Here is a 24,962-nt window from a genome sequence, read left to right as displayed (position 1 = left end):
TCACGTTTTTCTTTTTGTTTTTTGCATTGGGTTTCGCCACGGTTTCGGGTGGGCGATTGCCATGCAATCAGAATTCGAATCAGAATCGGAATTGGTATCGGTAGTATATATAAATATATATATAAATATATATATATATATATATATATATAGAAATAGAGAAAGAAGCAAAAAACCTGGCGCCACATTCGCTGAGAGGCGTTGAGTCGCTTCCGGCAGCGTTTTCAATTACAAATGCAAGTCGGACGGTACACCGGAAAAAAACCAAAAACTACCTATAAACCCCTTTGAATTTTATTTAAGAAAAAATCTAGAAAAATCCAGCATACTTTAAAGTTAAATTTAATACTTTTTATAGTTGATTTAATGCCAGATTAAGTCTTTGCTTTCAGTGTAACTAAGCAGAAGCTGCCTCTCAATGGGGCGCCAAACAAGTGTCAAATTGTGGGATTAACTTGGTATTGGAATAAAAAGAAAAATAACGTAGATCTGCAGCATCCAATTTAGATTAGAGATGAAATTTCATTAGCAGCATTTCGATTTCGATATCGATTTGCTATTCGACTTCGACTTCGACTTTTGTTAATTGGCTGCGCGCGAGCGGCAAAGAAAAATAAATAAATACAAACTTTGCACAAAATGCCACAAATCGTATGCAAATCGGCAAATGCGACGCGTTAAATTATTAATATATTTAGAAATACCGACAAACACTCGCACACACACACACACACCACCTCGCCGGTGTCTCGGCAAAATTATGCTACAACTTTTGGCGCCACTCATAAAAAATGTAAACGAAACAAAAAAAAAAGATACAAAAAAGATACAAAATGCCGACAACAAAAGCTGGCAACTGGCAGCCAAAGAGAGAAAACAAAAAACAATAAAAACAAATCAAATCAAGCAGGCAAAGGCCCAAAATTGGTAGCTTCTCATAGTTGTTGTCGTCTGGCAATGATATTTAATTAAATTAAACGAAAAAAAAAAGCGGCGAAAACGGAAATCGGCGAGCGGAAACGCGGCCAACACGCGCCGAAAACGCCAGGGAAACGCCTCAAGTCGCGTCAAGAACGCGAGGAAAACGCAAACGAAAAAAAGATGTCACAACTTTCAATTGATTTTTCTAATACTTTAAAAGCAAGAAAAAAAAATTTGTAAAAATGTACAAGAAGTAGTAAACAATGATAATTTTTATATACTAAAAATGACATTAATTTAACTTTTGCTTATATACATTTTCTTGGCTACATTTTTCGCTGCGTGTATCTCTAAACTCTCGCCCCAAGTTGACACCTGTTTGGTTTGGCTCCCCCGCGGTTATCGCACACATCATTCACAATTCCCATATCTTGGCCATGCCATATCATGCTACCCTCTGATAATCACATTTGTTTTCGGTAGGTAAAAGGAAAAGAATAAAAAAAGAACTAGAGACTATAAACTACAAGTAATTAGCTAAATACACGTGATGGCCTCAAAACTATAAGGTAATAGGAAAACCCAAGTGAATCTCAAGAGTAATATCATAAAGTATCCACCAGTGAATTCACTGATTCCGCCGGATCTTCTAACGGCGCCATGGCGTATACGTGATAAGTGGCGCTAACGACGCGCGACGTTTATCAATTTTTTTGCTGTTGTTGTTGTCATTGGCGCCAGAGCTTTGCTTTATTTGCGTGCGAAACAATTTAAATACACACCATATATACTAAGCAGAAGAGAGATCACATCGGATCGGTACGGATCGGAGGAGATATAAGCTATATAGAGCGATAATCCTCTGCTGCTGCTGCTCTGATCATTAATCATATTGCAAGTCTTGATCTTCACGGGCATGTCACACAATTCACAGAAAAGTGTCTCGCATAATAATCAAATTAATTAAATTTCATTTCAAAATAGGTGATTTTTCTTTCAATTAAATTAAGATTTTTTAAATGCAAAAAAAAATTGGCAAAGCAAGTTTGATGATGATTTTGAGTCAAATAATAATAGATTTCAAAGAAAAATGATATTATTTTCTAATGAAATTTCTCTAAATATTAATATTTATTTTAGAATTGAAGCGTATAAAATTAACTTTTCTAAACACTGTTTCTAAGCAGAGTATCTCTAATAATTGAAACCATAAAGATACCAAATTTAATTGGGGAAATTATAAAATAATGGTTCTGAAATTCCCCCCAAAAGTGATTCTTTATATATAACATATATATATATTCTTATATATGTTTAGTACATACATCTTGGACGCTATCTCTCGCTCCTGACACTCCACTTCCTGTTTTGAACCTCAGCTGTTATTATTATTATTGTGTTTGCCACAATTTGTCTAGACACTTGATGTATGACCGCGAAACAAAAAAAAAAAAAAAAACAAAAAAATGAAATACAAAAAAATGCGGCCAATTTTGGTTCGCTGTGATTTGTGCAATGAATTATTATTTATTTTTGCACTTGGGATTCGATTTGAGATTGATGGACAAGCTTGAATGGAAACAGAGCAGAGCAAAAGAATGTGCAAAATATTTACAAAACAAAATTCCAAAAAATATAGTCAAGAAATATTGTGAAAAAAATATTCATGAAAATATTCGAAAAAAATATTCAAAATATTTGCAATAATAACATATGTGAGAAGGAGGCGAAACAAGTGCATTACCCAGTAGATTTATTTTTAAAATTTAAATAATATTTACCCCGACTAGATTTTTCCTATTTCAGTTTCATTTTTTTGCAGTGCATTGACTCGCATTGAGTGAGGCAAAAGAAAAGTGCAACAACTGTTTTTTTATTTGTGGTTTTTCCTTGCTCGAAAGTGTCTGCGGCATACGAATCATTAGCAAACAAATGTTAAAAATACTGAAAAACCAAGCCACACACACACACCCCTTTATGTTGCAACATCCAGGCTGACAGGCGACAAAAGTGATTTGGAAAAATAGTTTTTCAAAAATATATTTCAAGGCCTTAAATGGGAGTTTCATATTTAAAACAGATTGTTTGCCTTCAGTTTGCTTTAAATATATTAAAAATAAGGCACAAACTCGATCAAATTGGGAAAAAACAGATATTTGAAAACTCAAAAACGTTTGGAAAACAGTTTTCAAGTTCAAAATTTAAAAGGAAATTATACAAGTTACTTTTAATAATTTAAAATCCCTGCAAAAATTTAAAAAACTTATTGAAAACTCCCTAAAATCTGGGTTATTATTTTCAAAACTAGTTAAGAATAAATATTTGAAAACTCAAAAACGTTTAGAAAACCATTTTCAAGTTCAAAATTTAAAAGGAAATTATACAAGTTACTTTTAATAATTTAAAATACCTGCAAAAATTTTAAAAACTTTTTGAAAACTCCCTAAAATCCGGGTAATTATTTTCAAAACTAGTTTCGAATATTTTTCAAAAACTTTTTAAACCTAGAAAAGTGTTTGACATTTTTGTGACCTGAACAAACTTAAGCTACAATGTGCTAATTACAGTCAGTCAGTAACAGGACCAAGGAGCAAATAGGGGGGCATACATGCATATATAGTGAGATAGATAGATAGATACATGTGTCATCAGGAAAATGGACCAAAAGATTTTCCGATGCCAGGCACTAGACGCTGACTCACATGACGCAGAACCAGCAGCGGCGTCGAATTGTCGGCTATTTTTTGTGTGTGTTTTGTAGACATATAGATACAACCCATAGACATATATATATGTATATATATATATATATATATATATAGAGTAGTATATATATACAGGGACAGAGCGAAAAGTGCCTTTGAAAATTTTGGCGCTCGTACGCGCTTTTAATTGAGTTAAAAGATCAGCACAGATCGGTTGGATATATAGCTGTGCGAAAATATATAGACCAGGCCGAAGCTGTTTTCATTTATCTATATATCTATCTGATATACATATATATAATATATATTATATATATATATATATACGCCTTTCTATACATTTATTTATTTGCTCATTTCGTTTGCTGCCGCCGATGCTCTTGTTTAATGTTATTTTTATTTTGCGCCTTAATTAATTGTGGCAAAATAATTAGCGCAAATGTTAAAGCTCAACGCTGGCCATCATAAAATCGAATGAAATGCAAAAAAACAAAAAAAAAACAGTATAAAAACGTGAGACTTAACGAGGCGAAGTGTTATTTCAAGAAATATATTTTTAAAAAGAATATAAATTTCTTTGCTCTGATTTTCATCAGAGAAAATGGTTGACAGCTACGAGTGTTGAGCTGTCAATCAGTCCATCAGGCAATCAATCAATCGATCGTTTTTGATCGAAATGAATAAAGTTAAATGCCGCGGCGGCAAACAAAAAAAAAAATGGGAAAATGGGAAACGCGGTGATAAAACTAAATGAAATATTTGTTCAAATGGTTCACCAACGCAACTTGTTTGTTTTATAAGCAATTAAATTATTTAAGTGCAAAGCAAACAAAGTCAAAATGCCTCTAGCCTGGCCTTTACTTCACTTTTCTTTTTCTCGCCCCCCTTTCTAGTTTTTCCCCCCCTTGCTTTTCTTTATTTTTGGGGACACGCCAGTTCTAATGAAGATTTCTAATGGTTGATTAAGTGCGTCGAGCAGAAAAAGTGCACGGAAAACAATGGTATATGTTGTATATTACAATATAAACATTATAAAATCAGTTTGTAATATATGATTTTTTAATAAGTTTTGTACTTTTGAATACAAAGTTTGTTTTTTACTGTGTAAAGTACCATTTTTAAGATCATTTTGTTTGCACTTTTTTTAACTAAAATGTTTTGTTTAATTATACCTCAATTTTTGAGAGGATTTTAAGGTGTGGTATTTTTTAACAATGTATCTAATGATCTTAATTTATTATTTACAAGTTGAATGTTGAAATAATGAAATAATACTGTTTTAATCAGTTTCAAATTTAGTTTTTGATCATTTTGAAATTACCTTAGTTGATCTTATGATCTTTTGGTGTTATATACCATTTTTCAAAACATTTATATGATCTTTAATGGTTTTTTGTAAGATTTTCCTGTATTTATTGTATAAACCTTAGGGAATTTTTCAATATATCTTTATATATAAACCATTATAATCTTAGGTCAGTTTCATATGATCTCCCTTTTACTCGATTTTTTTTTCTGTGTGTATGTATTGCTTGGAAAATGGAAGGCGGGGCTGTGGGCGGCCTGGGGTTTGCCTTGTCATCATCGCTTGTGGTCGCTTTTCCGTTGATAATTTATGACAGCTGAGAGGAGCCGAGAGGAGAGTGCGGTGGGGCTTTGAGCAAACATTATTGGATGGCGGTGGCAACAAAGCAAACAAAAAAAAGAAAAACCGACCAAGCCATTGGACAAATAGCAAATACATTCCGTTCCCAACTTAAGGTACAAAAAAAAATACAAATAAAATAAACTAAAGTTCAAAAGTGAAAAAGCCGCAAATGAAATGAAAAGAGGGGCTCGTTCGATTCTCAATCTTTCAATGAATTTACCCCCAAAAATTGCTTTTCCTTCTCTCAAAGGGATTGCAGCCAAGAAGATTTGCTAAAACAAAAAAGAGCAAAGAAAAGCATAGATTCTTTTTTGGTTTTTTGCTTATGTAAAAGACAAATCTTTTGGCTATGAAATACAGAAAGAGGACAGCTTTTTGGTACAGTGCGTTTGCTTTTAACAAAAAATAACTAAACTATATCTTTAATATAATTTAATCCTCATAAATTAATTGGGATATTTAATAAACCCAATAAAATCTCTTATTGATTTCTTAAAACGCTGGAAAAATGCATTTTCTAAGTCATAAATCCTCACGGCAAACAATCTATGGATCATTTATGTATTTATTTATAGATATGTATATATATATCTGTTGCATTTTACTAAATATATATATATTTTGTTTTCCTTGTTGTTTTTTCTTCCTGCCTGCTATTTTGGAACAACAATGATGACCAGGCCGAACCGTAAACACATTCATTTTCAATGACTATTTTTATTTTGTTGGTTTTAGTTTTTGCATTTTTGCAACCCCTCCCTCCCCCCGTCGCACCTATCTCCTTGAATTATTTTCCCCCAAAAACGTCTAACGTCGCCTTCCTTTCTCATTTACAAACCAAATCACGCGACTGCGACTTGCCCCGCCACAGATGGTTGAGATCAAAAACAACAATAAATACTACAACAACAAGAAAATAAAGCAAAAAAAACTAAAAAAAAATGCAAATAAAAATATATATAAAAATACAAATATATATATACCTATATATATAAAAAAAATTACTACAATAATAACACCAACAAAAAGTCACAACAAATACGAAAAACGTTGGTGAATTTGTTGGTGTTTATTTTGTTTTCTTTTCGTTTTTGTTGCTTGGCTAATTTTAAATGCGCTGATAAGTTGCACAAATATGTTGAGGATGTATTTTGTTTTCGTTTTTGTATTTTTGGGACTGCAATGAATGGGCAGAGCAACAACAACAATTACAACAACAGAAAACAACAACATTAGCCGGCAAAACGCGTCACGCGACACGCGATTTGCTGGCGATTTTTTGGGTTTTCTTCTCATTTTGGTGGGCGTTTTTAGCACGAAAATAAATATATATAAAAAATATATATATATATACAGTATATACGAATGTGCGACTATTAAAGGGTAAATTTAATTGTCGAGCTATGCAATTGCATGCCCAATTGCAAATAACGACACACACACACACAAAAATATTTGCCAAACGAATTTTTATACAAAATTAAATATGCTCAGCCAAGCGTAAGCTCATTAGGATTAGGCCTCTTTAGATCTATCGAAATATTTGGGCTAATATATATATATTTTAAATATATTATAAAGAGTATTTTTCTTTAGGTAAGCTAACTAGTTTTAGTTGTTTTCTATAACTTTTAAAGTTCATTGGTTCAATTCTTTTAGAGTTTTGTATATTCATTCTGTCTGTTTATCCTTGAAAAATTCACAATGCTAGAGAGTTTTCTTTTCGGCTTTTCTTGGGTTGAACAAGAGGGGCTTTAACACTGATTGCGTCTTGATAATTAATGCATAGCAAGAATGCGGCATGTGCTAATGAAAAGGCAAGGCAAGTGCCACCAAGAAGAGTTGGAAAAGGAGCTAAAGATGGAGCTAGAGATGAAAATGAAGATGAAGATGAATCTGATGTTGCAGCTAGAGATGAATATGAAGCTGGAGATGAAAGATTCAGCTACAGATGCACAGATGGATGGCGCCCATAAAAAAAGAACAGAAGGAGTCTTCCGCGACAGAAGCAGAAATCTGTTATTAGCTGTCAACTCTCAACGGATGTCCCCATCCCAACACCAATTCAAACTCTAAACTACCAGCTCCAACTCCAATTCAAACTCCATCTCCATCTCCATCCACATCCACATCCCAATAGCTTCAGACTTAGACATCGCCATCTCCATCTCCATCTCCATCTCCATTCATTGGAACGGAAACGGCGCAGAGCCTACGGATTCGATTCAATGAGATTGTATCGCCTTGCCAGAGCGTATCTACTTGGCCTACGCTCTCTTAGCCAAATTAATTTACGCCAGACACACACACACACACAGGGCCGGGATCCGGTGTTTTTCTTTTTCGATTTTCATTTTTTCGGGGTGGGCGAAGCGGAGTTTGCTGCAATTTGACACCTTGTGGGCATTAAGTGCTTCCTCTGCCCACACGCTGCGCAACCGCAAAGCAACGCCTCCTCTCTCTTTGACTGTTTTGTGCGTTTGTGTGGCAAATGCAACAAATTGGTTGCATTTCGCACTGGCACTGGGAGCTCCACAACATTTGGTTCCCCCAATCCTCAGTCCCCAATCCCCAATCCCCATCCTCATACCTCCTTCCTGGCCAGCTCGTTCCCCATTCGAGTGGCTGACATGCAACTGACAACGACGACGACGACGACGACGACGACGGCGGCGGTGGCTCATTTCGGGTGGCTGTCGCAGACGGCCCCAAACAAATGTCTGAGCACCGCCCCACCGGCACTGCCTCACCTCGGTTGCCCCCAACCAAAAAAAAAAATATATTAAAAAAAACAAAAAACGGAGGTCTTAACGTGTTTCTGGGGAAAATACACTGCAAGAGGGTAGCTTAGACTTGGCCAAGACAAGGTAAAACATGGGAAAAAGAAGTTTTAAAGCTCGAAATTTATATATAAATTGAAATAAACACCTATTTCTGTTGATTTAAAATTTCTTGTAAAAGGAATTGACTAAAAGCTGATTTTAGGGTATGTAAAGCTTCGGTTTTTGGGATATTTTTAAGGCAGACTTGACTGTTTATGTTAAAACTATTTTAAAACTCAAGTAAAGTGGCTTGAAATATAATTTAAACAACACTTTGTTTGGTATATAATTTTTCTAATATCCAGGAGTAGTGTTAAAAATGATTTTAGGGTATCAAGAACTTCTTCTAATTTTGACTAAAACCCCATAATATTGCTAAAATAATATTAAAAGTTCCTCCAAATATATTTTTCTAACCTAAATAGATCTTTGTTACTTTTGAAACCAACTTTTTATATTAATTATAAATCAATGTATGACTTTTAGGGTATCTAAAGCTTCGGTTTTTGGGATATTTTTAAGGCAGACTTGACTGTTTATGTTAAATCTATTTTAAAACTCAAGTTAAGTGGTTTGAAATATAATTTAAACAACACTTTGTTTGGTATATAATTTTTCTAATATCAGGAGTAGTGTTAAAAATGATTTTAGGGTATCAAAAACTTCTTCTAATTTTGACTAAAACCCCATAGAATATTTTGAAAATCTGTTAACTTTCGCAAAATATATTTTTCTAACCTAAATAGATCTTTGTTACTTTTGAAACCAACTTTTTATATTAATTATAAATCAATGTATGACTTTTAGAGTATCTAAAACTTCGTCTTTTGGCCTCCCCCATTTTTTCTCCATCTTCTTCGCTGATCATGATATGTTTGCCAAGAGAGCGAGATAGAAAGAGAGAGATCCCAAAAAACGAAACGAAATGAACGGAACGATATTTTGTATTTCTTTTTTTTTTTTTTTTGCCGTTGCCGGCGGCTTGTTGTGGCTGCTCTACGTAGGCACATCTTGATCTTTTTTGGAGTTGCTTTTTATGTTTTTTATTTATTTTTTGGTTTGTTTCTTGGCTGCTTTTTTTCTTTGATTTTTTTTTGTGATTTTCTGTTTTGTATCTGTATCTGTCTCTGTATCTCTGTGTGTGTGTGTGTGTGCGCGGTGTTTTTTACACGCATTCATTAAAAATAAGTTAACAACTTTTTAACACCTAACTGGGCGGCAGACAGTTGAATAAATGAATTATGCTGACGAATGGGACGACGCCTGAGGGGGGAGGGAAGCTGAGGAGGATGAGGAGGAGAGGGGGGAGGAGGAGGAGGAGGAGGTATCTTGGCCAGCTTGTTAATCAGTTAAATTAAATGCGAAATGAACAAAACGAATTGGCTGCTAGTTTGCTTGGGCCCTGTTCTGCGTGGTCTTTGATTAGCCACAAAAAAATAAGAGAGAGAGAAAAAAACAACAAGCTAAAGCTGCTTTGGCTTTTCATTCATTAAAAAATAAAAAAAAAATAAAAACGAAATACAAGAAAAACATACAAAATATATATGGAAAAAAGCGGCCATATAACGACTAAATTATGCCAAGACTTTGAATAAACACAGAGATCTTTTGACTGTGGGTGCCACATAGAGTATCTTTTTTGTAACTTTTTTGTATCTGTAGGATGCAGCAGCCTTTTTTTTTACAGTGGGCGTTAAAGTGTGCCATCTACGAAGCCCAATTACAGGGCTCTACAAAAAAAAACTACAAAATTATCGGGGGGGAAATTGCTTTTCCTACAACTAAACATTATGAAAATTATCTACTTTTACTTCCTGCACAAAATTTGACTTTCTGTCAAGTTGGTGCTTAGCCTAAGCTAACCTGGCTTAGCTATAGGGTATGTTTGGTATTTGTACCACTTCCGATCCTAGCTAAATCTAGATACCCTTTTAGGCTTTTACAGGGCATCAAGCGGCTTTGAATGTAAGACGAGAAACGTTTCAAAGTCGCTGCAACGTTAAACCGCAATCTGTTTTTAATTGAAAAAAAAAATAATAATATGGAAAATGGCAAATGGAAAAGTGGAAACTGCGGCAAGCTGGGTAACATAATAGAGCATGATATATGCGGCACACATATATATATATATAACATATATATATTTATGTATATAACATGTATTGGAGTGAGTTCAGGCCATAAGGGAACAGGAAATGCAGCTAATCAAGCGTGTGAGCTGCAACAAATTGCATTCTATCGAGGTATTCGTATTTGTATCTCAATCTCTATATATTTGTATCTATTTCTATATAGATATATTTGTTGTACCTTCTGGTAAGCGGCTTACGACGCCGATGCGTCTGCGCAAAAGGCAGGCCAACAAGCGGAAGGGAATTCCCGCTTTCCGGATTAGTAAAAAAAAAGAAACAGAAGGGAATGTCCCAGGGACACTACGGGATTAGGGGTGCGAGCAGGTCCCGCCTCGACCTGGTTGTATAGGTGCTACCTGGTATTCGCTACCTGCACACGCTCGAGGGGATTTCCCCCGCCGACACGGCGTATGCGCAATATGTGTAGGGTATCTTATGCAACTTAGGCTTAGGCAGCCAAGGAAAACCCTCTAAGCCCCTCTTAAACTAACCCACACTTGTAGACCCATATTTTGTGGTAATAAAATTAGCAAAATATTTATCAGTTTTTAGCTTTTGTATTAATTACTTGAGATTAAATGAAGATTCCACGAACAAAAAATCACTGATAGTAAATAAATATTTCGCAGGAAAAGATGTCATATTTTATGATTTTAAAGGGAAATACTTTAGAATTTTAATGGAATATATTTGGAAAGTTATAGAGAAATATTCGAGCATTAAAATGCAATTTTTGATATAGAAATTTATTAACTAAAACCCAATAAAGTTGGAATAAAGTAGTTTTTAAATATTTGGAAAGTAAAAGAGAAATATTTTAGAATTGAATTGCAATTTTTGATAAAGAAATGTATTATTTAAAACGAATAAAGTTGGAATAAATAAATGCAAGTATTATTTAATATACTTTAAACACATTTCAAAATAAGATACAAATAAATAAATGGAATATTTTTTAGAAACTTTTTAAGGTATTTTAGGGATTACGAGATCTTTTGGCAAACCTTTCTCAAAGCTATTTAAAGATATTAAATCATTTTTTATGCTGTTAACCCGTGAACATTTTTTCTCACTTTGTATTTCCTTAAATCCCTCAAAATTGAACTAAAATCTTTTCAAATTTATATTATTTTGTTTAGAAAACAACCCCCTCTAAATAGTTGAAAAATCGCTTATATATTTGCGACCACTGGTGTTTTGTTTGGGCAAGTGGAAAAATGGCAAATTGGAAAAGCGGCAAATGGCTCGTGGAGAACGACACACGATATGGGAATGTATATGCTTAGCTTTATATATATATATATATATATATCAGTATATTTGTATATAAAAAATAGTATAATATAATGGTTTACTGGACTCACCTGCTGGTCGGTTGGAGCGCCTGCCCGTGTCGGACTCCTCGAACATGAGCGGCGCATGCCGCCGCCCCTCCGCCCCGCCCGCCAATGCCAAACATAGAAGCAATCCGGCGAGGAGCAGGTGACGCAGATGGCAGGTTAACTTCTCGCTGGAGGTGGCTCTGCGGGATCTGCTGTTGTGGTTATCTTCGGGGGTGGTGATGCAGGTGGTGGCAAAGGTGGGGCAGGTGGAGGCGGAGGAGGAGGAGGTGGCTTCATCGGTGAAACTGCAGCAGGAACTGTTGCTGCTGCTGCTGCTGCTGCTCCTTGTCATTTGCAGAAGCTGCACTGTGCCGGTGGCCGTGGCCCATTCCGTTTGCTTCCTCTGCTTGATGGCCATTTGAATGGATTTTTATTTCCAAATTGCTTTGATGTTGTGTTAATGAACCCGATCTGGCTTCAGATCGTTTGTGTATATTATATATATATTATATATAGAGCACGTTTGCACACAGTGTAATAGTAACGACAAAAAAAAATTATAAAACAAAGGTCAACCGGCACATATACACACACACACACACTCGCGGTTCTGTTTTAGTATATAGCTTTTATTATTATGTATTATGTATTATATATAATATATATTCCGATTCCGATTCTGGGTTACTTCTCTCTTGCAGATTAGATAACACTCGCGGGGGTTTCGCGCGCCGATTTATTGGATTTATATATATATATATATATATTCTATTTGCTGCCTGCTTTCGCTATTTCTATTCGATTTTGTTTGCATAAATTGTGGCCTTTAGCTTTGACTTTAGCCTGGCTCGATTGTTCAGTTTTTTTTTTAGGGGGCACTATATATATATAGATATATGGCAATTCGATTTTTATTTCATTCTTATTCCTATATATTCCTCGACTTTAGATTTTGTGTGCGTTTTGCGTTTGCGTTTTTTGGGTTTTGTTATTTGTTGTTTTCGAGAGCGGGTGCGACGGTGCGTCGAGGTTGTCGGCGGATCGGCGGCTTTTTATCTACAAGATACTGGCGGTGCGGCAGCCGCCGTGTATATGCTGGCGAGCTGGCTGCGCTGCCTGCTGCTCTGCTGCTGCTGCTGCTGCTGCTGTTGCGATTGCTCTCGCTAGCTCGCTCTCCCTCTCCCACTCCCTGCCTCACTCTCTCTGCCTCTCACTGTCTCTCTCTCTCGCTACCTACCGAAGCCCACTTCGGCTACGATCGTTTCTCGCTCTCTGCACTTCGGCTGGCTTGCAATTTCCTTCGGCTCGCTATTGTTTGCACTTTTTTCGCAACAAGCGGCAGCGGCAGGTGTGCCTGTGTGCGTGTGCGAGTGTGAGTGAGTCGCGTGTCGAAGAGATGCTTTGGCGATGACGAACGAAAAGTTGAATGAGCGCTGCCCGCTGCTGCTGCTGGCGTTGCTAGTTCGGTCGCTGCCTGCTGTCGACGTCGCTGCGCCTGCGCAACCAACCTGATGGTGGCCAGCGCAGTCAACATGTTGCCAGGGCCTTTTGGCTTTGCATGCAACATGTTGCCGCATCGAATGCGCCCACTCACTAGACAAGGGGGGAGGGAGGGGGCCGACAGGAGGAAATGTTTCAAACTTTGAACAATTTTTTGAGATTCACTCCGTTTTTTACCTCCATGAAAAGTCGCTCTCCCTCTCTCTCATTCTCTCTCTCTCTCCCTCTCTGGGTTGTGCAAATTCCGCTGCCAACGTCGCTGCGTGGGCGTGAGCAGCGCTGCCTGGGCCACGTCCTTTGCTAACTCTCTCGCACACACACGCCCCCTTTTTGGCCAATCGCGGGACGCGTTTGGAAAAGGATTGCAAATGGAAATGAAAAAAAAAGGAATAACGAAGAGAAAATAATAAAAAAAAATACAAAGAAAATGCCAAAAGGACCTGGCCCATTGGTCAAGGGAAAATCATGAAGAGTTCCTGGGAAACTCAAGGATCTTGTGAAAGTAAATAAAGATTCCTTGAAAAAATGAAGTCAGAAGCTTAAAAGAAAGTGAAGGAGTCATTTCCGACCCTATAAACCATATATATTCTTGATCAGCATCAAAAACCGCATCGATCTAGCCATGTCAGGCAAACATTTTTTGTTTTCGAAAATTTGGTCGAAAAATTTCCACAATTTTAACATATTGAAAAGGTCAAAAATTGATAAAATTTTAAATTTGTTAAAATTGCAAATTTAATATGCGGATTTATTAACCTATTAAAAACTAACATAGAACAGCTTTCCGAATGGAAATTAATGCATTTTTGGCTTAGTTATGAGATTTTTAAAATTTAATTTGTTGTACAATTTCTTATAAAAATATTGATAAGTATAGACTCAAAAAAATTGTATAATAATTTTAGTCAGAAGCTTAAAACTTAGTAAAGGAATCATTTCCGACCCTATAAACCACATATATTCTTGATCAGCATCAAAAACCGAATCGATCTAGCCATTTTTAATAAAGATTTTTTGTTTTCAAAATTTTGGTCAAGATTTTTTCACAATTTTTGACATATTGAAAAGGTCAAAAATTGATAAAATTTTAAAATGGTTAAAATTACAAATGTAGTATGCAGATTTGTTAACCTATTAAAAACTAGCACAGAACAGGTTTCCGAATTGAAATTAATGCATTTTTGCCTTAGTTATAAAATTTTTAAAACTCTGATTTGCCGAAAAATGTTCATATAAAAATATCGATCAAAATATTTATTCCTACCACCTTAAGATTTATTATGTCAATTGAAGATTTAATTTCTAAATAACTTCCGTTCTCAGTTCCCTTTTCCTGACCTTTTATCATCGTTCGAAAATCTTTTCCTTACATAATGATTGATAAAAATCCCAAAAATAGCTGCAATACAGTCTCTGAAATTCCTTAAAAAATGTAGAAAGCATGTGATTGAAACATACGACATTTTCCCTTGAGAAACTATTAAATTTACACAATTAACGATAGTGAAATTGCTCGGAAAAAAGAGCCTTTTCCCGGGAGAGTCATACGTTCAAGAATGCTAAAAAAAAACAAGCTCTTGAATTTTCACAGAAAAGCAAAAGCAACTTTTTATGCTCGGAAAGTAGAAAAGTCCCTTTATGGCCGAAACATTCCATATATCATAGCGTTAAAAATATTATAAATGTTCTTTGGCCCCGGCACGTGTGATCGCAATTAAAAAACAAAAATAAAAAAGCAAACTTCTGTCCCGACGACTGTATATTAAGTATTGCTAATAAATAATGCGCGGAAAAATATGACAAGCCGAAGAATTCGAATATTCGGTTATTCAGATATATTCAGATATATTCGGGGGAGTGTATAATGGGATATATGTTGACCAATATGCGACCAAATATTTGCGGTTTCGGTTAATTAATTTGTTTCGCTTTCGCTTTCAGCCTTTATGCTTTACGTTTTCCATTCGTTTTTTTCTTTCTTTTTTTGATATCGTTTTCGATTCTGAATTCTGGATTTTGATTTTGAATTTGATTTTGATTTCATTATCATAGCGCCATCGACAATAATATGTCGCGATATCGTTAAGAATCATTTCTGTCACATTTGAAATATAAATAAAACAAATTAAAATAGTTTTTGTCCGTTTATTAAAAGCCTCAAAATACGAAGAATGTAAGGCGTATGAAATAATATTCACAAAAATAGATGCTGCCAGGCAACATCAAAAAAGAAAAAAAAACTCTGTATAGAAAATCTAAAGAAAACAAGCCTTGGCTTTTAGCCGCATTTTCCATTCAATTTTCGTAGTCAATATATAATTCCCAGGGGTTTTTCTTTTTGTTTTGGAAAAAGCTGCATGAAAAATGTGATTGCAATTGCAGGTAAACAGGTTTTGTTCTATATTTAATCGGTTAGATGTATATAAATATATAGATATATATTTTATTTTAGTTGGTGATGTCTGACATCAAAGAAAACCTATGAATGGCAACAATTTAATGTGCTTTTTCACCCCAAAAGAAACTAAGGTAGCACTGGATTTTTACATTTAATTTGAAGGAATTAATTCGCGGGAGAATTGAACTTGAAGTCTCTTAAGAAACTAGATAAAATAATAATACATTATGTGGAATGTTTCAAAAAGGTTCTTTAAAGAGAAAATACTTTAAACTTCAATCTTTTACCTCTTAAATTATGACACATTATTTGAGTATCATTTTGCAGGGTATGTTGGCCTCGTTACTACCAACTTTGCCTCCCCCCTTGGCTTTATTTATTTATGTTTGGCTTTTTTTTTTGTAGCTTTTCCTTTTGTCAGCCTCATTTAATGCGCTGCTGGCAGAGCGGCGACGTCGTCGTCGTCGTCTGCAATTTGAAATATTCCTATAAATGTTTTGGCCTCACGGCCCCGCCGCAAACAAATAAAAACAAAAAATACAACAAAAAATACCTATATACAGGCGGAGCAGAGTGTATATGTATATGAACGATATCTGTCTCTTGTCTATAAAAAAAGGAAGAAGAAAATGTTAAATGTCTGAAACATGCGTACAAAATGCCATTGCAACAACAACACCAACAACAACAACAACACCAACACCAACGACAGCAATCAACAATCACCAAGAACCAAAAACAAAGATACACACGGGAGGAAAAAATATAAATGAAGCAAAAAACATAACAACAAAAATACAAAAGCAAAATTTCTGCTAGACGATCAGAAAACAGAAAAATGCTTTTCCTTTGATTTATGTAGTTTTAGCGAGCGCTGCCAGCATCGACGTCGCCAACATAGCGGCAACATGACACACACAGCATATTTATGTCCATATATCCCATGTATATACACATCATATTCGAACAATCCCGAACACCAACAACAACGTGTGTATAGGTGGGGAAAAGCGAAAGAAAATATGATTTGTATGTCAGTGAATAAAGCCTTTGGGGAAAGTGTGCAAGGCATTTTCATTTGTTTTTCGGTTCAATTGTACTTTGAACAAATACAAAAACTCAGAAGGTCAACTTATAAGACTTCTCTTAATAGAGAGTAATAATATTGGTGAATAACTAATTGTTTGAATGCAAACTGCAAAATGTCTTTAGTAACTAGATTTTTAATGAAAATTGATAGGAGTATTTATTTAACTTGAAAATGGTTACAACAACTCATTGTTGGTGTATTTTTTTAATACTTTTACAATCCTGTTAAATGAGCTTTCTAGCTCAACTACTTGTTGTGTATTTGTTGGTGCATATACTGTTGAACTGTTGGTAAAAGGTTTTGTTTAATAACTCCAATTTTTTAAGATTCACAGCCACTTATTAACGTACTAGTACTTCTTAACCCTCACAAACTTGTTGTTGTTGTTGAATCTGTTGTTGAATCTGTTGCTCTCCCCAAACCGAGGGTCACTGGCAAAGGCGTGTAAATATTACAGCACCTCTGTGCCGCGTCACTAGAGCACATACAGTATATATTTATATATTATAAAGTATGTATATAGATATAGTTCGCTTATCAGTTGGAGCCCCAACACGGCTATGTCGGTGCTCCATTCGAGTAGCCGTGTTTTGTTTACAGGGCCCACAGTGTGTGGCCTATATCGGGCAGACAACTTTTGTGTTATGTGGGGGCTAACTGACTAACTGACTGACTAACTGAACTGACTGACTGACTGATGATAAACTGCAATTGTTGTTGGCGTTTTCGATACTCGATCAGATTCGTTTCGTTTCATTTCGTTTCGATTCGTTTCATTCGATTTCGCTTCGGACTGGGCCGCATTGCGCATACGCCGCGTAATCCGATAGAACAGTAGCCAGTGTGTGAGTGTGAAACTCTTTGACAATGCCCGTCAAGGTGTCAATGCTTCAAAACCGCATTCAGCCAGCGAAGACTACGTAAATCAAGACGTTAGGTTCATAAATTCGATTCGAATGTGTTTGTAAATTATTTAATAGCTTGATTGACAGCCGTGAGCTAAGCCGATATCCGACATTAAGGTCTATATAGGCTTTCAATCTCTTGCGGTAGGCTCGACTCGGTTCGGGAGGCAGTTCGGGTGAGCTCGGCTCGACGGATCGACGTTTGTAACTGTCAATCATAAATTAGATGCCAATCAAGGCAAATCACAACAACATCACCGACAAAATTGCTCGCATTCATTTAAATGGCAAATGGCAAACGCACACAGAAAGACATCAAATGAAACAGAAGCAGCCATTTGACGGCTGTTGACTGCATAACAGGCCGCAAAAAGACACTGCGAGAAAATGTTAACTAAAAGCGACATGTACTTTGATTATTTATAACTATAGAAATGGGAAGAATATGCATTAAAGTCTTAGATTTGAATTTATATTTAATGTTTTGAGTTAAGAATATATATTTAAAGCTATGAAGATATGAAGATAAAGGCGAACTTGCTTACTAAATACATTTATTGGTAATGTTATATTAAAATTGTGTTATATCATTTTGAAATGTTATTGTTGTTGAAAAGTTGTTGTAATCTGTATAATAAGATCGAGCTAAAGGTACATAGTGGCGTTTATATTCGTTGGTGAAAATGCTAGCAAACTGTTGGTGAACTTGTTGTTGAATAATTGGTGGTGTATTTAAAGTCATTTCTTTCTAAACCTCTAATTTACAGGTATTACTTCTTATCTCTGATATGTTCTCAGTTGTTGTATTGTTGAATCTTTTGTTAAAACTCTATTTATAAAATACAATTGAGTATGAGCTAGTTACTGCGAGTTTTCACTTTCAAAGACAGCAGCAGTTGCAATCATATTTTCTATACCATATTTTCAACCCAAATATATTCCCACAGTGTAGTGGCTGAAAAGTATTGTCTTACTGCAGTCACATGCAATTGATTTGATGGTCATCGAAGCCAGAAGGTCCAATCATTTGAGCCAGCTACTTGGTCTAGTTGAGCAACTACTGTGGCTTGACTATTGAGAAGAAGACTTTAACTTCTGGGGAAAAATAAAAATCCAAAAGAAATAGTATAGCTTGAATTCCCCAACAAATCTAAACAAAACTGAAACTTGAAATCCCGTAAAATAGTTCGTTCCAGGAAATGGTTTGTGATTCGATTGAGTAATTTTCCCCACTTTGATGGTATTAAAAAGTTCTTTGAAGCAAAGTTCATAGTAGTTGGCGGCAGCTCACTAAAAGCCCCTAGATGAAATTCCATTATTTATAAGCTGACTAACCCCCCGTCCCCCTTCAATACAAAATACAAAGTGCCACCCTAGCAACAGAGATTCGTCTATCTGTCTCTCTGGCTCTTTCTCTTTCTCTTTCTCTTTTTCTTTCTGTCTGTTTTTTCCCCATTTGTTTTTTGTGTGTGTTTTGTGCAGGCCAAAAATATCACGTATACGTCATGTGTGTGTCCGTCGCGTAGGGAAAAAGCTTTGTTTTCTACCCAAAGTGGCCGTAAAACAGCAGTTAGTCAACTGGCCAACATTGTTTAAAGTTTGGCTATTGATCGTATGATCAGTTAATGACAATGAAAACGAAATCGTAATACAAGTACTAGTATAAAGCCTCATAAAAAGGTTTTAAAAAAGGTCATAAATGAAAAGGGAAAATACTTCATACTATTCCTTAGGAAATGTTACATTTGCACAGCTCAGAAGCTTAAGAATGCTATTATGGCTACGTCATCGCTATGGCTACCACAACACAATCTATGTGCTTACACTTATTGTATTTGTATATCTATCTATATATATATATATATATATAGAAGATATAGACGAACCCCCGGGCCGGTCCCTTGGCACGCCCTCAACTTGAATCATGCTGCAAGTCGGAGGCAAGGCAACAATTGCCATTCAATTGGAATTGTAAATGGCTGGTGGCTGTTGTTGTAGTTTGTTGTTGTGTTTGTTGTTGTTGTGTTTGTTGTTGTTGTTGTTGTCGTTGCCGGTGTTGGTATTGAACCGCTCAGGAAATTTCATCATACACCGCCTATCGATCTAAACCACCTACACGGCGCCAAAAACAAAGTAGTATCTAAATAGATATTACCAGGAAATTAGTAGCAGAAATTGGAGTACAAATTAAACCATAGCTTGACTAGACTTGATATTTATTATTATATTTGGTATATGATATATATCTCCTATAACTTTTTAATCAATCAACAAATTCTTTCTTTTAACCAGTTTCCCTTTCAAATAATTCCTAAACTATTCCCTTATATAAAATTCCCTTAAATCTCCTATTAAAATCTTATATTTTCCAGTTATAAAATTTCTTTTCCAAGTGTATTGGACACCCTTTCCCTTCTGGAACTGGTCTGGGGAATCGATCATTGTTCGATTGATTTTTTTTCTCCTCACTTTTTTTTGTCGCCCTGGTTTTTTGTTTTGTTTTATTTGTATTTTGTGGGTCGCCCTTTTGGCGTCAGATTCGGTCTAAACACAGTAATAAAAAAAAAGAAATCATGCCCCATTCCTGGGTAATTGTCTCGTTTTTCGGGGTGTGTGTCCCGGCTAAGTGTCGCCGATCCTAGCGAAAACGATATCGAAATGGAAATGGAATTGAAATTGGGAATGGGAATCGGTATTGGAATTGGAATTAAAATTGGAATTGACATTCCAATACAATGTGATCATTAAAATCGAAAGTGACAGAGTAGTAATCACAATAAAAAAGGGAGAGCAGACAGTGTAACAATTTTCGATAAATAATATCGATGAACTACAAAGGAATATATATCTAGGGAATAAGTAATAAAATAATTGTTATTTTCTTTTAAACAGCAGTCACAAATGTTATAATTTCCTTTCCTAACAGCCCCATAACTAATAATCGACATAATAGCGATCGCATTAATATGCCGCAACGCACTGTAATAATGTACGTCACGCCCATATATGCTGCGATTAATGGCAAGTTAAGCTGCAATTGCCAGAACCGATAATCACGAGTGTGCCAAGCATAATTTCCATTTTTTGTTCAGTGGTTCATTAAAAATCGATAACTATTAAAAAAATCTATGTAATTGCCGCATGAACAGTTCGCAAACACACACACACACACATCGACATACCATAGACACATACACACATGGCACGTACATTTCACATTAAAAAAAAAATTCAATTATTATATATATTTTTATGTATATATATACGGATCGAAGGGATAAAGTATAAACTTCGTTGCGCGCGCACACACACAGCCAATCCTGGCCAATCGATAAGGGATATCGATATCGAAAATAACGGTACAGGACAGGCGATCTTTTCGATTGCGTTTCGGTAGCGTTTCGTCTGCGGTTCGTGCGCGATTTCGGTCGCGTTTCGGTTTTCGTGTTCACCGCGTTCCACTGGCAGCGGCGCCGCGTTCGTTCGGTCGTCGCGATCTTTGACAAACTGAAGTTTTCCGCCGCTCATAGACACAGACATAGATCTACATTTCAGATTTATTTATTGTTGTTTTTTTTTCTGTTTGTATTTTTCGATTTTTAGCGAGAGCGAGCGCTGCTCTCGCGCTCTCTGTCTGCCTCTCTAAGCGTTCACTGTCAACGTTCTGCGATCTATAAGTATATATATACATACTATATATGCACAGCGGATATAGGTCCATGAAAAGCCCTAGCCCCAGACTAGAGACCATTATAGAATATGCCCAAGAAATATGAATATTAAAGATATAATATATTTTTGGAATAATAGAATATATATACGTTTTTTTAACTCGAGGGAGAAGGTCTTGTGGAACAGCTGGGACACTTTCAGTGCAGCTTTTTGGTGGCTTCAAGCCGTGCCCAGTTTCGTGGATGATGATGAGCATGAGGCCATCCCGTGGACAGTAGAGTTCCCTGCTCCCTGTTCCCTGTTCCCTGTTCCGTGCTCAGTGTTCAGTGAGGCGTGTGGCCTCACCCAACCCACAGAGATGGGAGGTACAGTGAACACTGGTCTGCGGGAACACGCAGTCACAGGGTAATACCCTTAAATGGTATTTAAATTTCAGTCAGAAGCTTAAAAATCAATGAAGAAATCATTTTCGACCCTATAAATCATATATATTATTGATCAGCATGAACAGCCAAATCGATCTAGCTATTTTCAATAAAGATTTTTTGTTTTTGAAATTTTAATCAAAATTTTTCCAAAATTTTAGACATAATAAAATGATCAAAAATTTTTAAAATTTAAAATTGTTTAAAATTACAAATGGAGTATGCAGATTTATTAACCTACTAAAAACTAGCATAGAACAGCTTTCCGAATTAAAATTAATGAATTTTTAGCTTAGTTATGAGATTTTTTAACTTTGATTTGTTGTAAAATTTCTTATAAAAATATTGATAAATATTGGCTCAAAAATGGTATTATAATTTTAATTAAAAGTTTTAACGATGTGAAGGAATCATTTCCGACCCTATAAATCATATATATTCATGATCAGCATGAACAGCCGAATCGATCTGGCCATCTAAGGCAGCAAACAAAATTTCGAAAATTTTTTTCAAAAAAATTTCGAAAATTTTTTTCAAAAAAATTCGAAAATTGCCAAAAATTTACCAAAAAAATTAAATTTTTTTTAAAATTTTAATTGAGTATGCAGATTTTTTAAACTACAAAAAACAAACATTTGGCCGTTGTCTGAATTAAAATTAATGCATTTTTGGCATAGTTATGAGTTTTTTAAATTTTAATTTGTCGATAAAATTATAGAAATATCTTCTCAAATAAATGAGAATATTTTAAGCCTAGTTATGATCTATTTTCGATTTGATCCTAAAGTTCAATTGGAAACTACAAGGCTATATAAAGTTTGTCTTCTCGAAATGGAATTAATTATTTAAACATAATAGATAATATATTGTTACTTGTTTGGCTCTAAAAATAAACACTTGTCAAAGCCACAGAATATTTTCACCGGCTTTATAGTGGATGTTGTGGATGTGGAAATGGAATGTGTGGGAATATGTGAGCACACACAAATAAAGCCGGCAATCTGGTTTCCCTTTCAATGCATATTCTGTCACGATCTGGCATAGCAGTCCCCCAGTTCCAGAGTCTCAGTTCCAGTCACAGTACCAGTCCCAGTTCCAGTCTCAGTTCCAATCTCACTTCCAATCCCAATCCCAGTCTAAGACCCGGGAAGCTTTCTCCCTGGAGATTTTCTTTGAAAAATATATTCTCTCCTCTTTTTGAACTCAAAAAATTCCTTACTTTATATAAAATTTTAGACATTCTTTAAAATTTATAGTTAATGTATAATTGAGAGATAACAAAATTAGTAAAATAAGTCTGATGTTGATATATTTATTTATATATAGTCACTAAATGCACCTTTATCTGGCCCTAATAATCAGCCTTAACTGTGATTAATTTACATAAAAATACTTTATCTTAATACTTAATTAACTTTTTACAAGACATATTAAATTAAATTAAATAAAATCAAGTATAAATACTTATTTTAACTACTTAATTAACTCTTTACAAGACACATATGTCTTTTAACTAAATATTTGACCTATATATTTTGTTAACATCGTTTTTCAATATATTTCTTATCCTATATTCTTTCGATACTTATTTAAACCCCTTTTCCCCTATAAAAATATTATTGAAATTTGAAAAAAACTTAAATGAAATGTAATTAAATTAGCAAAAACCCATGTATTTACATGATCTCCTAAACTCTTGATAATTGGCAAAACTAACTATAGTTACTTGCTTCGATAGTATTCATTAGCGCTACTTGTTGCCATATTTTCAGGGCCATAGATTTTAGCTACATTTTTGCGTATATTTTTTTTTATTATTATTTTATTTTGTTTTCTATATGTATGTAATTTGTTTTGGCTGACACGAGACGGGAGAATGACCCCTCATCATAAACCATAAATATTTGCCTGGCAGCTCGCTTTCGCTTAGCGCCAAATCAGCTGCAAATGCGCTGGCAATTAGTGCCTATTTTTTTTTGCAGTGGCAGGGAGCAGGGGCGTTGGCCAAGAGGGGGTACTAACAACAATGGCACGCGATCATCCGTGGCACGTGAATGGTTTAAGGCTTTGGATGATACCACCAAATTCAATAAATTATTGCAGTCAATATAAATGCTTCACAGCCACAATTGTTGTTCTTTCAAATCGCATTTATAAAACAGAAAATAAAATAAGAAAACTAAAATAAAATAAAGTAAAAGAAAACTAAAATAAAATAAGAAAAGAAACAAAACACAGACACAGAGAATTTTATCAGCGATCGCAGAAGAGGCGCGTGATTTTTGCCAGAGAGAAAAAAAAATAACTAGAAGCAATTCGGTGACGTTGATGCACAGCACAAATTTTAAGGCTTATATTTATGAATTAAATATTAAAATATTTAATATAAATAACTACAAATATTTGAGCTTTTTCTGCATTAAAAAAAACTAAGAATATATACATAAAGAAAGTAAAAAACTAGCTTATTTCTCTCGGTGTGCAAATGAAGATGATGATGCTGATGATAGGGATTGGGGAATGGGAATGCGAACGAGGAATGGACCATGACGATGAAGAGGATGTGGATACCGTTTTGGGATACGGATTAAGTTGGGGGCTAAGGACGAGGCAAATGGCAGCCAGATGCGAATCGAGGTGAGATGATGATGATGATGATGATGATGATGAGATGAGGCGATGAGTCAAGCAAAAGCCACGGTGGCGGCAATAGATAGTCATGGGGCATGGCTACAAAAATCCTCAAGATAATTAAGACAATGGCCAGACGACAGATACATAGATACATACGTATATGCAGACAGATACAGATACAGATACAAATACAGATACAGATACTGATACAGATACAGATACAGATACGGATATATTGTGGCGATAACAGGGCTAAAAGCATACACAGAGATCCAATCGAGGCAGACAGCGCAAATTGTTGGGCAATTATTTATGTGTTTTCGAAATTCTCAAAAAAAAAAAAAAAAGAGCTAAACGTATGCGTAATATCCGCGTGTCACATGGCGTATACGCAATGTCTTAGCAAAGAATCCTAACTAGAAATCTTACTAAGGTCCTTTTTTCCAATTGAAACTTGTTTGATTTTCTAGCTATTATTTGGTTTTTGTTTAATAATAATAATAATAAACACAAATAGTTTCTAAATTCTGTGAAATTGTTAATTAAATATCAAAGGAGACAATTTATAGCAATTCGAAAACATGAAAATTCTTTAAAAAATGCCTGAATATGAGTAATAAGCCTAGCAAGCGAGAAAAAAAAAACCTTTTTAAAATTAGCATATATATTATATATATATATATCTGCTTTAGTTAAGATTTATGTTGCCATTCCCGCATTTGACTCAGCGCCTTTATTAATTTGCTAGCAAATATAATCTTTAGCTTAACGCAAATAATTTTGCGAAT

At 35.1% G+C, this 24,962-nt stretch overlaps 1 protein-coding gene across 5 annotated transcripts in view; it reads right to left on the bottom strand.

The window, feature by feature from the left end:
* Nucleotides 1-21,249, bottom strand: part of sog (chordin short gastrulation) — a 33,206-nt gene extending 11,957 nt beyond the window's left edge. The window contains exons 1-2 of one of the 5 annotated variants that reach the window (XM_086835050.1): nt 20,626-21,249; nt 11,593-12,025 (exon numbers count right to left, since the gene is read on the bottom strand). In XM_086835050.1, the coding sequence (XP_086691176.1) occupies nt 11,593-11,968 (376 nt within the window). In that variant the 5' untranslated portion in view covers nt 11,969-12,025; nt 20,626-21,249. The other 4 variants (XM_086835053.1, XM_086835051.1, XM_086835064.1 and 1 more) reach the window with 4 other exon arrangements.
* Between the last annotated feature and the right edge of the window lie 3,713 nt (nt 21,250-24,962).

Source organism: Drosophila serrata, unplaced genomic scaffold (assembly GCF_035046125.1).
Source record: "Drosophila serrata isolate PLE 108 unplaced genomic scaffold, ASM3504612v1 contig_36, whole genome shotgun sequence".
Taxonomy (NCBI): Eukaryota; Metazoa; Arthropoda; class Insecta; order Diptera; family Drosophilidae; genus Drosophila; species Drosophila serrata.
This window is presented reverse-complemented; position numbering and strand designations above follow the sequence as displayed.